The sequence below is a fragment of the Diadema antillarum genome, unplaced genomic scaffold (assembly GCF_040938485.1).
Source record: "Diadema antillarum isolate AM-2024a unplaced genomic scaffold, OU_Dant_1.0 seq00000901_RagTag, whole genome shotgun sequence".
In the NCBI taxonomy this organism is placed as follows: Eukaryota; Metazoa; Echinodermata; class Echinoidea; order Diadematoida; family Diadematidae; genus Diadema; species Diadema antillarum.
Genome location: NW_027271761.1, coordinates 338,193 through 353,718, shown reverse-complemented (window position 1 = coordinate 353,718; position 15,526 = coordinate 338,193). Strand labels below are relative to the sequence as shown.

The following is a 15,526-nucleotide window of genomic DNA, read 5'->3' as shown; positions in this document are numbered from 1 at the left end:
CCTGTGCATTTGGAGAGCCATCATCTATAAATAACAACCGCATATTCATTCCACCCGCAGCTCAAAATTCATTGATCAAGATCAGGGGCAACATTGCTTATTCTACCGTCAGTAGTACTCCTCGCAGTTGTTTTTCAATGTGGCAGGGAAAAAAAACACAGAGACACAAAAACAAAAAAAGACAGAAAAACGCAGCTTGATGTCGAGTGTGATGAAGCAAGGGAGATCAAGCGATGAAGGAAATTGGAATTCCGATTGTAATCTAATGCATAATCATTATTGAAAGCGGATGAAAAGGATACGATCGTACCACAGCACTGTAAATAAAAAAAGATTCATCATATCCTCGACTTTTTTTCCAGCACATCGCCAGATTATTTGTATTAGAATTATCCATATGTATGTATATATATATATATATATATATGTATACACTGTATACATACATATATATATATATATATATATATATATTTCTTTTTTTGGTCGAGTGTTAAATGGACATGATTTGAAATAGAAATGCAATGCAGATTTCTCGTACAATATCATGACACAACTAACTGTGAGGTTAGTGGTTAAATCGACACGTATTAATACAAAGAAAACAATGACCATCAAGTGAAATCTTAAAGATTTGAAAAATTATTTGCTTCTTTTGTAAAGAATTTGTGTTATGTTCTCTGCATGTTTTTTTTTATTGCCTAGCAGTGAAGTCTTCAAGATTTGAAAAATTGTTGGCTTCTTTTAAAGAATTTGTGTTATGTTCTCTGCATTTTTTATGGCCTAACAAGAAAAAAAAAGCAAGCAAGCAAACAAACAAACAAACAAACAAACAAACAAACAAACTCTTCTTTAATTGAAGGAGAGGAGGGTTTGGTATCCAGTACGTTTTTCTCTTTCTTGTAGCTTTTTTTTTATCCGTGAGGGTGATTAAAAAGGCAGTGAATTTAGTGAATTTCACTTTCTCTTCACCCCTCCTCTGACTTTTACTCATGAGTTCCAATGGCAATATCGCCTTTTATAGGTTTCTAACTATAGTATTTATACGGACTCTTTATCTATCATAGATTTTCTTTAACATGTTTAATGTGAAATAGGATCTCGTCTAGTAAAGGCATATTATATATATATATATATATATATATATATATATATATATATATATATATACAGACGAGCGGACACTCGAAATCCTATGTGTATGTATGTATGGATAGGTGTTATATATATATATATATATATATATATATATATATATATATATATATGACCTATCCATACATACACACACAAGGGATTTCGATTGTCTGCTCGTCTACGTGTCGTTTCCTATAACGTGAGGCCGGATAAACAACGCATCTATTACCGCTATCGACCCGTATACCGCCTCAAGGCGAGAAGGAAATATACAGGCAAGAATCATTAAGTTCATACAAAATTCGTAGAGTTAATATGATATGTCTCAAGCGAAAGGGATTTTAATAGAGTGTTTTCACCAAGTATGTTGATAATCCTTGGGCACTGCCGCCCAGAGAGTATTAGATCTTAGACGGAAGGCTTAAAGAGCCGATCTTGGAGACCACTCTTTCCTAATATTTCACCTATAGTTACAACTGATTCAATTTATTTTTGTTTTATTTCATGTCGTTCCATGTAATTTCAACATGGCCTGGACTTTGTTCCAATGTACAACCAAACAAGACACAGTTATTCGAAAACCATCATATTATAGATTCGAAAGCATAATTCATATTTTAAAGTTGTCGAGATGTAACAGCTGTTCTTTTAAGTTCATAATTTACATCAATTTTACTTACTGTATATCTATTGGGCCCCCTATATCTATACCAGCACTGTTTCTCGTTGTGTTCCCGCCGTCAAATTCAACTCTTCTTTCTTCGTTCCAGTCACCAAAAATTGTGTGAACCGTGACTTCATATCTCCTACGTTTATTTCACAATGAGCATTATACTCAAAAAGTTAAAAACATTCTCTTTTTTGATACGCCATAACTTTTTAACCAACATGTCTAAAGCATGAGTGCGCTCGGTCATTGCGTGATTGTAATGATTGAAATCATGGATGGAACAGACGTCTTCATAGTCAAATGTCATTTAGACGCAAGTAATTTTATAGAAGATTGCATTTTTAAACCAAATTACCCAGCCCGCTGTAAGTTAGACGATGAGATTTGCAGTTCGAGACGTGCAAATCAATCTTCTTCAGCTCGGATATTCCTAATCGTTCAGCACTATACAGACTTAAATTAGACTGTATTTGATGATACTTTCAAGCGCAAGATTGTAAGATCTTGTCCAACCGAACACGCGTGTGTCACGCAGGGAATCATATTTGTTGGCGCCAAAAGTTATCAGGTGGCCGCTCTCAGTAGTTTATTACTAAATCTCGTCCACAGGCAGTAGCCATTTGGCGCAATGTATTCTGGGAATGTCGGATAACGGAGTAGGCCTTATTGTATATCTGAAAGTGGTAGTTCTTAAAGTTCCAATGGTGATATCTGGCGCAGCATTCATCTCATCGCTGCGTGAATGACAGCTGCCGGGAAAATTAATTTCGCCGGATTTATGTATTTGAGAAACAGTTGCATACTCAGGGTAAAATTACCACACAATGATTTCAAATTGATGACAAGTATCATTATTCTTTTGGAGTTATTTGTACATCTTTTAGCGCAAGCTAGAACAAACAAAATACCCTTCCATTTGAAAATTGTGCTATACATATAAGATACCCTTCCATTGAAAAATTCTACGATAGGAATAGAGTCAAGCTGTAAAATCAGAACGCAACCGAAATGTCAGCGTCAATTTCGATGGCAGCATTTCTGCAATAGTTCTAGAAAGAGGAAAATAGAGCGAAAATGCACATTTTATGTGTGGATTTGATGCTCCGCGTTCCCTCTTTCTCGTCACATAAATCTTCCCTCTAATGAATGTGAAAATAGACCGAATCACTTCAGACGATAAAAAAAAAAAACATCCTTTGCTCCTTGCTTAGTTGGAATCGTGAATGAAACGATGCTTTTGAAAGAGTTTTAACCATTATGCAACTTCAGATAGTCATTCAAAGACCTGGCCTCTATCTACAAAATATAAATCTTCAACGTTCTATACTGTAAACAGTCAGGCATTGCTTTCAGTGCTCATAAACCCATTCAAAGGGTTTTTTTCCCCTCGAATACCGCCTTTAAGACGGCATTCAAATGGCGCTATTAGGTGGGAAATGTACGAACGTTCGAACCGCCCACGTGCCTAATTCAAGAAAGCGCTCCCATTCTATTCACATAAATCTCCCCGATATTGAATTCATTAACCGTAGAAGTCGACGTTCGGGGCCGGGTGGGGGGGGGGGGGGATGTAAAGCATGTGTTATATAAAAGCAAATGACAATCAAAACGGAAAAGAGGGGAACGGGCTGGAGACGTTTAACAAGCGGTATCAGCTTCGCCACTCTGACTTGTCCCACTCAATGCGAGCATTAGGCTTGAGAGCACGACATTTTGTTTGACAGTGCTGGTGTGACGTATTGTGGGCCCGTGTTCAAGAAGTTCGGTTGAACTTGAACATTGGATTAGATTTGCGATTTAGGTATGAAGTATCGCTTGTGGACAGTAGAGCAAATTTACTCAAGAATAAATCGATACTCGCCTAGAATTGTGCTTGATTCTTTTTTGTTTTGTTTTGTAGGCAGCTAAAGCCAATATTCTGAGAACAAGAAAGTAACTCGAAGTATTTTTTTTTTTTGCGTAAGAACAATGCCACACCTTTACAGCCGCCCTGTCACACGTCTTAAGGTGGAATGACACGTTACATTCAAGTTGGTATTGCTAATTTAAGTGGTGTTGAACAAAGATAACCTTGAGCACTTGCGACAAAGTCTAACGAAATAAAGTGCAAGGTGTAACGGAATTTCAAAGTTGTCAACGTGTTTGTTTGTTTATTTGTTTTATTTAGTTTTTAATCGTGACATGGATTCCTCTTATGCGAATGAGATAAGGTGATGACGTCCTTATTCCATGTCTTCCCCATCCCTTGGTACAGGACACTGTCATATAAATACTTTCGCCAATAATTTGATACGTACATATAAATACCCCGTTTTAAAACAATAATAATCATTTCATGCAAATAATAATATATTTTTTCGTTTTGAATGCATTTGAAAGGAGGACAGTAAAATCGCCTCTTCACTCTGTTTATTTCAAGTTTATGTAAACATAAAATGACACTTAACTCTACACCGACACTAATTTCTCCCTGGAAAAAAAGGTGATATTCAGTGCGCAATATATTGTACTTTCCAGCCTGTTCGTAAACTGCAGGAAGAGATGCCAAAGTTGATCAAAGGAAAGATAATATTATAATGCAAATACATGCATGTTGATTTGTGTTGATTCAGGATATCTTCAACATCACGTATGTGGCCACATGAAAGTGCATTTAGTGCATTGTATAGGCCTACAATATATTTAAGGATAATATTTCTGCTATTTTTCTTCTGATTACATGGATACTCCCACAAAGAACAACAACTTTCAAAGCAAGATTCTGCTAGTGACGTCATCTTTCAATCATTGCTAAAGTATTAATATGATTAACAAACGCCATTGGAATGCACCCTTTCCTAGACTGAGCATAACTTTCATGTTTCCATGTTAATGATTAACAAAATTTCAGACATTGCTAGGTTCATTTAAGGTGCATTTTCACACACATACACGCACACAAAGAAAGTTATCAGCGAAATCGGACATACTATGACAAGAAAGTTATGTGACTTCAAAGTTTCAGGCAAATTAGAAGAGACAATGACGTAATCACCTTTTAATCTTTCCATTTGTTTACAAACAAATATACTAATGACTGAGCAACTGTCACCTCTTTTCCCGTTAAAGAAACATTGCTAGGTTATCGCAAGCCTACAATGATTTGATGCGAAAGGATACATCTCATTGCTATAGATATCATGTCAACCAAAAAGGTGAGGTGATTTGACAAGTCATCCCCTCTACCAATTTTAGTTTGACGTGTGGTTGCAAGTTACTGAATTGCAAAAAATAACGCACAACAAAGCAAAACAAAACAAAACAAAAAACATTGTAAAAACACTATAGGAGCTTCGAAATTCTTTCATGATTATATTGATGGAATTGCTATCACTTTTTTCTTTTTTATTGTCCTAATTTAGGCCCCTATATCAAAGCCAAATTCAACATGAAATTAAATGTGGTGTATGATATTTCTATTTTTTCCTCCACCATACTTTGATTCTTGCAGGCAAAGGATCCGGAGAGTGAGTCTAAGAAGTGGCCGATCTTCGGTGGGATCCATGCCACAGCTAACGCTGGAGCCAGCCCTGACGGTAAGAAAAAAGACGTAGGACGGCAAAGAAATAAAATCGCAATCCCTTATTGTACCTTAAGTTTGAGTAAACTATTTTCAGAACTTACATTTACAATTCTATATATGTGTATCTTCCTTTAATGCACCACTGACTATAGTGACAACCCCAAACCTTCTTCTGGGTCTCTCCTGAGGTTTGTTCGCTGGATTGTAAAAACAACTTTAAGAGATTTATCCGTAGTGTATATGGATAGCGAACAATCTTAGATTTGGATATAGAATATCGATCCTGATCGGTCGAAATATTCTGTGATTGACTCGGGTAATTCTGAATTTGAACGGCGGACTATTAACGAGGAATCTTGGATTATCAATATGGTAGCATGAGTCTCCTCCTTGACTTGAGAAAGTATACGCATTGAAAGCGATAAAAGTAACAGTGTTTGTTTTAGATGGGGAAACGAAATACATGCTTGGATTATGTTGACTTCAGCTGAGCGGAGGCTATTTTCACTACTGCACAAAGAAAAGAGAGATTATAAACAAGATTAATTCTAACAATATACTAAGATGATAGAAAATCAAATTAGGAAACAAAGGAACGAAAGGTAAAAATGGGTAATCCACGTGCATGCATTCAAAGAGATAGGATTCCATTTATGACTTAGTTTTGTTGAAGGAGATATAACATTTTGATAAACAGAGCATTTTTTTTTTGCAAGTAACAACATGGATTTGCTTGTCCTTATTTAAATAGTCTTTTAGTATAGCTTTCAAAATATTGTTTTTTTCTTTCTGTGGTTGCATGTGTAAAAATGCAGCTTTTAGAGAGATCAAAGTGAAGTCTGCTAAAACGTGAAAGAATATTATGACTATCAAGAATGGAAAATCCTAAATGTTCAAGGTTTTCCGATGGTTAATAATCTATGTCATCGGTTTTTTAGGAGATCGTCGAAGGAGAAAATTTCATGTCCTGTGCTCAACAGAATACAGATTACGATTTTGTAAATTTGCCACAGAACTTTCACCCTGCCTTGAACGTCCCACCGCAAATGAGACTCCCGTCCGAAATTCACTTACTTTCACACAACCTAACCATATGGGGGTCAAGAAAATCAAATCATGCTAAGAATAGATTTCATAATTATCGCATGCTTGGCGTTAAAGCGTCAATGTATAGCAATATCAAAATGATTCTGACAAGGAGCTGATACCAATTATTACATGAGGTCATTCATCTTAGTCGGGAGAGCGGGCCAGCATCAAATTTATAGCTACACCAAGAATGCATCCATCAAAATAATCAGCACTTTTATCAGGGTAATCAGTGAAACTTACTCGTGGCACCGTGCCACGCGCATGCGCCGATCATGGAAAGAGCGGGAATCTAATACAGACACTGATTACCTTTTCGTCGTGTGCCTTTTCGTCCGCACACAACGAAGGACGTTGACAGTGCGTTGTCTGTCGTGCCACTTTGTATACAGTTCATGTGCGCGCACGCATAGCCCTGTCTCCCTGTCCGGTAATTGCTATTACTGCTCCCTGAATGACACCTGCGTCTCCGATTAATCTGTGATTTCATTTCATTAGAAACAATCATCGCTATAATTTATACATCTGCATGAATCATAAGCATGATACTTGTTTTCAGTGATCTTTTTATTAATTCCATTTCCTTTGAGAATATAACAATTCAAAAAAAAATACACACATTCTACATAACATCTGTCATAAATCATGTAGATATTCCTACAGTTATGAGACATAATCCATAATCCATAAAACAAGAATAATCATTCAATTCATTTTAAGTCAGATATCAAACAGAAGAGAGGAAATAGAATGAATTATCCGATCATTCCTTTTTAACTACAAAACAAACAAGCAGAATTCATATATGCATTTGTGAGCAATTTAGCCAAACACTAAAAAAACAGGAAATGAAATTTCTATTATATCAAAAGAACGATGACAACAACAACAACATAAACCACCCTCATTCCCACCTTTCCACCATACCCAACCCTCAAACTACTCATAACTTTAAACTTTAAAACCCCCCCCCCAAAAAAAAACGTCCTTCTCATCTCTAAACCACCTCCCCACCCTCTACACTAACACACACACACACACACACACACACATCCACTTAAACACACTTCCACACCCCCTGCACACACATTCACTCACCACAACACACAGCTATTTCTGCTCGCATTCAGAACATAATAATTATGCTAATTATGCTTAGGATATATGCTGCATACACACAATACATGCATGCACATACACATATCATACACACAATATACATATCCACATACCTGCATATATATTCTATATACACAATACTTATCTCTGAACTCAAAAATATCTAAAGAAAAGAAGTCAGTAATCAAACACACACAAAAGGGGAGAAGTACGGGTGCATAAATAAACTAATCCTTTACAAATTTTTTAAACATTCCCATTTCAGCAAATGCAAACCCGGTTTATTTCTTCTTATGGCAATATCATTCTCTTCCTTTCGACATTGCATTAATGCCTTTTTTAATTCTACCAATGTCGGTGTTATTAACTGTGACCTCGCTTTATATAACATATGTTTAACTATAAGAATAAGAGTGTTGTACAGTTTGATTCTGTGAGAAGTTCCTTCTAAACCAATATGTATATCCCGCCAAGCTAAATTACGTAACTCTTCTAACTGAAAGTACTCAATGAAATCATGCCATAAAGATTTAACTTTTTCACAGTTCCAAAATAAATGCGAGTAAGTTTCAGAGCTTTTTCCACAAAAGGAACATAAATTATCAGCCACAAAACCAAATTTTAGGAGCTGTTCCTTAGTATAAATCGCCCCGTGTAATAACTTATATTGAAATTCTCTTAAGTCTCCAATTAGAGTTGAACTTCTGGGCCTTATAAAAATATCTCTCATACTTTTATCAGCGAAAACAAATTTTTGGTGTCCATCTCTAATTTCTAAACAGTAAGACTGCTTTAAAAGAGACACGAAATGTGAATAAATCTTCCTGGATTGTATCTTTTTTAAATCTGTAATTTGGCCAAAAAACTTTAAAGGTATATTAAAATCACTGACATCTACTTCATACCAATTGCATAAAATTCCATCATATTTCCCACTTTTCAAAATGGACTCACAAAAACTCCATACATAAGCAATATTTTCACTTTGTAAACCTAAACTTTGAAAATAACTAATTGGTCTTATGGATTGTTTATCAAATAATTGTTCTAAGTGATAAACCTTCCGCTCATATAAATCTGCATTAAATATCATTTTCCCTCTCAATAAAAAATCTTTATTATTAAATATAATTGGATTAATTTTCCCTTCTTCAAAACTTCTGCAGTTATATAAATCTTCCCAGGCAGCTAACATTTCTAAATAAAACGATGGTGCCTTAAGTGAAAGTTTTTTAGTCTCATAATTGCAAAGAAATAAAATTCTACCTCCTACAGCTTTAAAACTGTGATCAAAGTATACTTTCCAACTCATATTTCGTTCTCCATACAAAAGTCTTTTTACCCACATCACTCTCTGAGTTTTCACAAACAATTCAAAATTCATCATTCTCAATCCACCATCCTTGTAATCCTGATACATAATGGCTCGTTTGACGCGATCCTTGCCCTTCCACACAAAATCAAAGCAACTTTTTTGAATTTCATCAAATAACCATTTTGGAACAACAGAGGATGACGCCACATAAATCAATTTAGATAAAGCATAAGTTTTAAGTAAGTGAATTTTCCCCATGATGGTGAGATCTCTTTGCTTCCACCAACCTAAAAGTCTTTTAATTTTACTTAATATTTCTTTATAATTAACTTCCTCCATTCTCTTCCTTTCTAAAGCAAATGTAATCCCTAAAATCTTAATTTCTGTAACTATACTTCCAAACTGAAATTGTGCTACATTCTCTTCATCCTTACCAATAATCAAAACCTTCGTTTTATCCATATTACTTACACACACACACACACACACACACACACACACACACACACACACATGTATATTAACGTTCGTAATAGAGCTTTGCCCATTATACTGAAAGCTCGGTTATTGAAAATATGAGTTTACAAAGCTGACACTGCGTGGCGCCCACGCACTTTCATAAAAATATCTAGTTTCGCTGCTTCCTTCTCCCGGTTACCGGCGCTATGGTTTTCTAAAAACAACTCGCGCCCAGCCAACCATATAGATGGCTGTCATCTATTGACGCAGCTGTCAAACTAGCAGCTGAGATGATGGAACAACGCCACATGCCGTGCAAAATCTGGCAGGGCATGGAGCCATCAACATGCTGTGGGTTCGGCTCTCTTCCGTCTTGTTTATCAGGCTACTGCGCGTTTAGTGATCGATGGGTTTAGGTCGCAATCCAAATATAAATCTACAAATGAACTTGTTGTTCTCTTGCCCCCCGCCCCACCCTCCCATCAGCTGTTTAATCCACCTTATTTACTGCTTATGAACTTGCCAGCTGTGTGGGGGCATGGGCTCATGAAGAGCGACATATATTAATGTGAAATAAGAAAGGCTGATGTCTATGTTAGATGCCTCGATGCACTTTTGCAAAAGACAGCCAGCCGTCTTGTTTTCATGTCTTCATTCAGACCTTGATTCTCACGGTATGCCCAAAGCCATAATAATTATCGTCTCAGAGTTTTGTCTGTAGATGTCAAGCGTCGTCAGAACACGACTTGTGTCAAACTAGAAATTAGAGTGTATGCGTGTTTTGACAATAATGGGAAAATTCAATTATTTCCCTTCCTCCTGATGATTGCGTGAATCCTCATCTGTACTGACTGTGAAAATGAAAACTGATAAATTCATAAAATGATGCAAATTGGCATGCCGTCACCACAAAGTCTTATTGAATTTTTCTTTTCTGTCTCTCTTGTTGTTATCATGAGAATGACTTTAACTCTTCTTTTTTGGAGCCCTTCCTTGATTTGCAAAGTACCATTAATGTTTACAGTCATTCATATCATGCAAAGTAAATGTCAGTTTAAACAACAGGAAAACATACTCCAAAAAGAAACATACGCGTGCAGGGCTTCACATAACGTATAGTAAGATTGGAATTGTAACGAGATTAAAACACACACGAAACACATACAGGGAGGATGCCGCAAGTCAATCAGAACCACGAACTCCAACCATTTGTCTATAGACCTACCTGAAGAAATGAATTTCGAAAAGCTAAGCATATGGTCATATTACTGCATTATGATGATTATTTCATTCTTGGGAATAGAGGAAGTGTCATGAGTTATGGCAAACGGAATTATCTGTCTTAATTTATCGTGTTTACGCAAAGCGCATTTTCTCCGTAGACTTTCCTCAGCGCACCTGTTCCAGCGCATGGATTTAGTAAATCTTTCCTGCCCCCCCCCCATTTCCCCCCAATTATTATAACCTAAAGAAGCTTGTACGCCAACGCATTCCCCACAACGTGGGACATTCATTCAATTAAGAAAACCCACAGGAACAATTACCGCCTAAATTTGCCCTTCACATCCCCCTCATTACAAATAAACAGCGTTTAAAGAGTAATTCATCCTCCAGTTGCGTGACGTCATTGCAGTCTAAATTGGTTTTCCTCCTCTCGTCTCGGCTGATGGGAATGTATTAAAGGCGAAGGGAAGAAAGCGGGTATCTAAACCCGGATGATCCCTAAACACATCTCCAATAGCCCCGAGAGCTAACAAACGGGCGGGTTAGTTGTTGGTGGCATGGCTTCTCACAGTACGTCAAAAAAGAACTCCATGAGATCGTGTGAGTTGATGAAAAGAGCTGTTCGCGGTTGTCATTTTAGGACCAGACGATAATGGCGATGCTAGAACCGATTTCTGCCTGTCTATCGACCTCCGGTCTTTGCTGCGAGTGTACTGCTTCCTGCCCGAGCGAGATACTATTTCTCGCCTACACTGCTTACGTCATGAGGGATCGGTACGGTTAAAAAAAAAAGAAGAGAAAAACAAAACAAAACAAACCCAGCAACAACAACTCACAGAGCCAGTTCGTGTTCTAGAACATCATTCTGTTCTTGTTTGTTTCTCATAGACTTGTCTTCATAACGTGTGCAAGTCATACGTGTGTGCTTCTATGAGTATAATACTTTTGGTGTGTGCGTGTACTCTGACTTCTTGTGTTTGTTCTACACTTACTCCTCCTTCTCTCTTTACAATTCTCTCTTCGTGTTTCAGTGCCATCCATTTCCTCTTTTTTCCCCTTCTGATTTTCAAGAATGACGTGGTGTAGGCTGATTGAAAGCTTGAAATTGGATGTGAGCGTAGTTTACAGGAAGCCTAAAATGGAAATCGAATGCTGTATTTATTGATTGCGTGTTAGCGGTTCTTGAATAGTACTGACATAATACCCCCCGCCCTCCCTCTCTCTCTTTCCCTCCCCCACCCTTACCTGTCTCTGTTTTCTTGTATACGTAAGCATAATGCACGTGATACTGGCGTACTCGGATTTGGATATTTAAATGTTTACGTCTATACAGCAAAAGAATGCTTTACAGATTACCGTGTGTTCATTGTGTAGACTATGAATATGACTCGATATGTCTCAATTTGACAGTCCTTTCCAGCTGTTGGCGGACTGTATGGATGTCGATCAAATCCCGCCATATGGCGATTGAAATAAGCTGGCTGGCAAAGTATATTGAGAGAACCGGAATCGTTCATATCATCGGCACCTTTGGCAGACTTTGCGCTGTAAAGCGAACACGCCCTTTCTCATTTCCCCCCTCGTAAATGGAAAGAACATCAGCAGCGAAGCCGAGGAAAAAAATCAGGGGGAAAAGCGAGCAATCGGCATAAAGCAACCACTTGAAAATCAACTGAAATGATGAAAATAGAGTATTTGTTGCGTCATAATGAGAATCAGTTTGATCACGTGACTGTGTCGGAGTTCTCCTCCATTTGTACATGAGTTGTTACTGGTTGTACATGAGTTGTTACTGGTTATACATCACCTCAAAGGAAACATTTCCGTATATAGTAATTATGCTCAGGGTACATCATGGCTTCGAAAACACCGCACGTCTTGACGTGTCTTTCAGGGCAGTGATGGTCGTTCATTTTCTTCAAACTGATTTTAGGAAATTATGATTAATGTTTGAAACGATCCCTGGAATGGGGAGAGGGTGGTGGTGGCTTTCTCAAAAAGCATTGCGTTTAATTATACAGCACTGTATTGAAAGAGGCTTGCTAGCTTGCGACCTTAATAGATGTCAAAAAGCATGGTATTCACTTATTCATTAAAAGCTATAGAGGCTGAGTAGCTGGCAGTGTGTACACGATTCTTGAAGATCGATGACATATACAGAAAAAAAAACAAGCAAAGAGATAAAAAACTTACGAGCAAATACTCGAGAATTGCACAACACTCAGATACGAATACGTAGTCGAGTTAGACAACAGTAGCAATCAAAAGGTTGCGTAGCCATGGCAGCAAGAGAGGTTCCAGTGTGTATAAATGTGGCTGCATGATCCTTTGTGCCTTTTGTTGGCGCCAGAGTCCGCGTGTATGTCTGACATATCTGTGGCTGCAGCTGGTGTTGTTCAGTGATGTAACTATTTCCGATTTGTAAAATTGATATTAAATAATGTGTTGCCTTTCTCCTTCTAATGTAAGCCATAATGACATGGACTTTAAAGAAGGCTCTATAGTTCAAAGAATATATCCCACGTGATCACAGCAATTTGGTTGATATCACGGTCAGGAATCTCAATTTCATCCCATCGAGGGGCAGTTTAAGAATTTGATCTGTTGTACAAGTGGTCCAAGGGCATGACTTGAACATTTTCATTTTTTTTTTAAACTACTACATGACTGCAGTGAACTTACGAGTATGCGTTTGTAACTATGCACGAGATCCCCTTTTATAGCTTCTCTTCATTATTTTGCAAACTCGCGCTGTCATTCTCTGCAGCATTATGCAACACACTGTTGCACGATTATGTGAAAACCTCTTTTCATTTTGTCTTGGCCGATCCAAAGGCCAAGGCAAATGTATGGTTTAAAAAAATGAAAGCGAAACGTCAAGATATGGTGAATTTACTTCTCTCTACCAGCCTTCCTATACAAGCCATACCTAAAACACTTGAGCGTCTCGTACACATTAGATCTACGTAAGATATGAAGTTGTTGAGATGCGCCCAGTTCGCTTCGCCGTTAATGACGATTTCGCTTGTAGACAATAAGAACGTTATGCTTTACAGCCTCTTATTCTTAATCATTTTTCTTCTTTCTTGAACTCCAGGAATTGCAGCAACTCCGGAAGGACACCCCAGGAGAGAAAGGTCGTGACCTCCTTACCAAGGAGGGTGCAAAGCAGCCCATCACGTGTTCACCCTCTGGCGGCCAGCACGGACACAATGGCCACGTGGGCAAGCAACACCGCAAACGTGCGTCTTCTGGCGGAAACCGGCCCTCCGCGAAAGCCTCCGCGAGGAGAAATTCGTACGGTGGCATGTCAAGCAGACGATCGTCTGTCACTAATGGAGATAAATATGACCGGGAATCTTACACTGTAACATTACCGGTGTGGAATAATTCCAGCGACGGCACTCTGACTACGGAAAAAGTAACCCACAATGATAGCAGCTCCCAGGAGAACACCACTGCTCAGGAGTTATCCTCGAATGGCGACCAGCCACCACCCACGCAATCTCCGCCCGCGCTCGACTGTCTGAGGAAGATAAAGTTCAAATTGAGCTGGCGCTACAATAGAGAATTTGGGCGTCAAGACAGCCACCCTTACAACACGTCGGAAAATGTATGCCCAGCCTTCGACACCGGTGACCACTTAGAACGCACTGTGGTCACTACAGCGAGTTTTTCACCAGGTGCAATTAACGACGGGGCAGCCGAGGCGGTCAAGAAGGTGTCACATCAGAGAATTTGCCAGCCGGACGTGAGTAACCTTTGCAATGGTGTGAAAAATATGCCCCTGAACGATGATATCTCGAGAACGGATGGAGGAAACCCCAGAATTATTGTCACAGCGCCACCTGCTCTCACTGACAGTGGAGACGAGACTATTATGGGCGTTCGACCATTCGACAGTCCGCCAGTGCTGTACCCGTCATCAGACAGTTCATCAACAACGCCCACGACCACCATTCCATTACTTTTTCCTCACCTTGTTCCGCAAACCTCTGACCGATGTGCACATAACAACGTTTCGATGTCGGAATACAAATTTGGGGAGGGCGTCCCCAACGTTGATGAAAAACCACAGTGGCCGCCTACGTTCGAGTCGTCTTTGAAATATTCTGACGCCGAAACGTCCGAAGATTCCGAGATTGAATTTATGGACTTCAAAGCGGACTTGGTGGATGAGGGATTTGTTGATTCGAACAACAACGGTGAATTTGTCGTGAACTTGAATTTGAATCACTAGTTTATTTAGATGAAGATTCGCAACATTCATTTCGTTGCGTTTCAGTGTCTGATGAGGTTTTGGGGAAATGAACATGATGTTCCTTTTTAGTGCAAGTACTCTCACTGTTGTATAAATCAGTCATATTTTTGTAATTAGTTTTGAACGAAATCAGCAAAGTTGGTTGTGTTTTGGATTAGAACACAAGCTCACTCAAAACAACCATGAAGAAAAGCTGATCTTGTGAAAATTGCCAATTAATTTTGCCGAAATGGTTGATTTTTTTTATAGCGGAAATGTAAAATACTTTTATTGACACCAATAACAGTTTACAGTACTATGTATCACACGAGTTTGTTGTTGAAAGACAGTGAAAATGAATGGCACCGAAAATGAAGAACGAACATATTGTCTGCACGTTGAATTTAACTTCGAAAGTATATATATTTTATTAGACTGAAAATGTTTTACAATATTTTCCTAACGTATTGGATGAACTCGTGTTGTTTGAACGTATAAATAATTTTGTCTCATTTATGCACAGTGGCTTATAAAAAAAAAAATGTGTTATCGAGTTAATGTCAAAAGTGTATTACAGTTTCAATGATTGCTGATTGTCCGACAGGCATCTGAAAGTATAATTCTTCGTTGTCAAGAGTAATGTTGCGTGGTATATTGAAATGGAAAACCTCTTGAAATTCACCGAAGCAGTGACGTGATATCTCTGGGAGG

At 38.2% G+C, this 15,526-nt stretch overlaps 1 protein-coding gene across 1 annotated transcript; it reads left to right on the top strand.

Annotated features, from left to right (window-relative positions):
* Window positions 1–5,334: 5,334 nt before the first annotated feature.
* Window positions 5,335–15,299, top strand: LOC139741076 (uncharacterized). The gene is made up of 2 exons (XM_071651666.1): window positions 5,335–5,382; window positions 13,673–15,299. Exons 1-2 carry the CDS (start codon window positions 5,350–5,352, stop codon window positions 14,813–14,815), a joined length of 1,176 nt encoding a protein of 391 aa, XP_071507767.1. The 5' UTR covers window positions 5,335–5,349; the 3' UTR covers window positions 14,816–15,299.
* The last annotated feature ends 227 nt before the right edge of the window (window positions 15,300–15,526 follow it).

What these genes read in the sequence shown, in the direction of transcription:
- LOC139741076 (XM_071651666.1), top strand. Translation starts at nt 5,350, where the DNA reads ATGCCACAGCTAACGCTGGAGCCAGCCCTGACG. An exon ending in CGCTGGAGCCAGCCCTGACG is followed by an intron (nt 5,383 to 13,672) that starts GTAAGAAAAAAG and finishes CTTGAACTCCAG; the next exon opens with GAATTGCAGCAACTCCGGAA.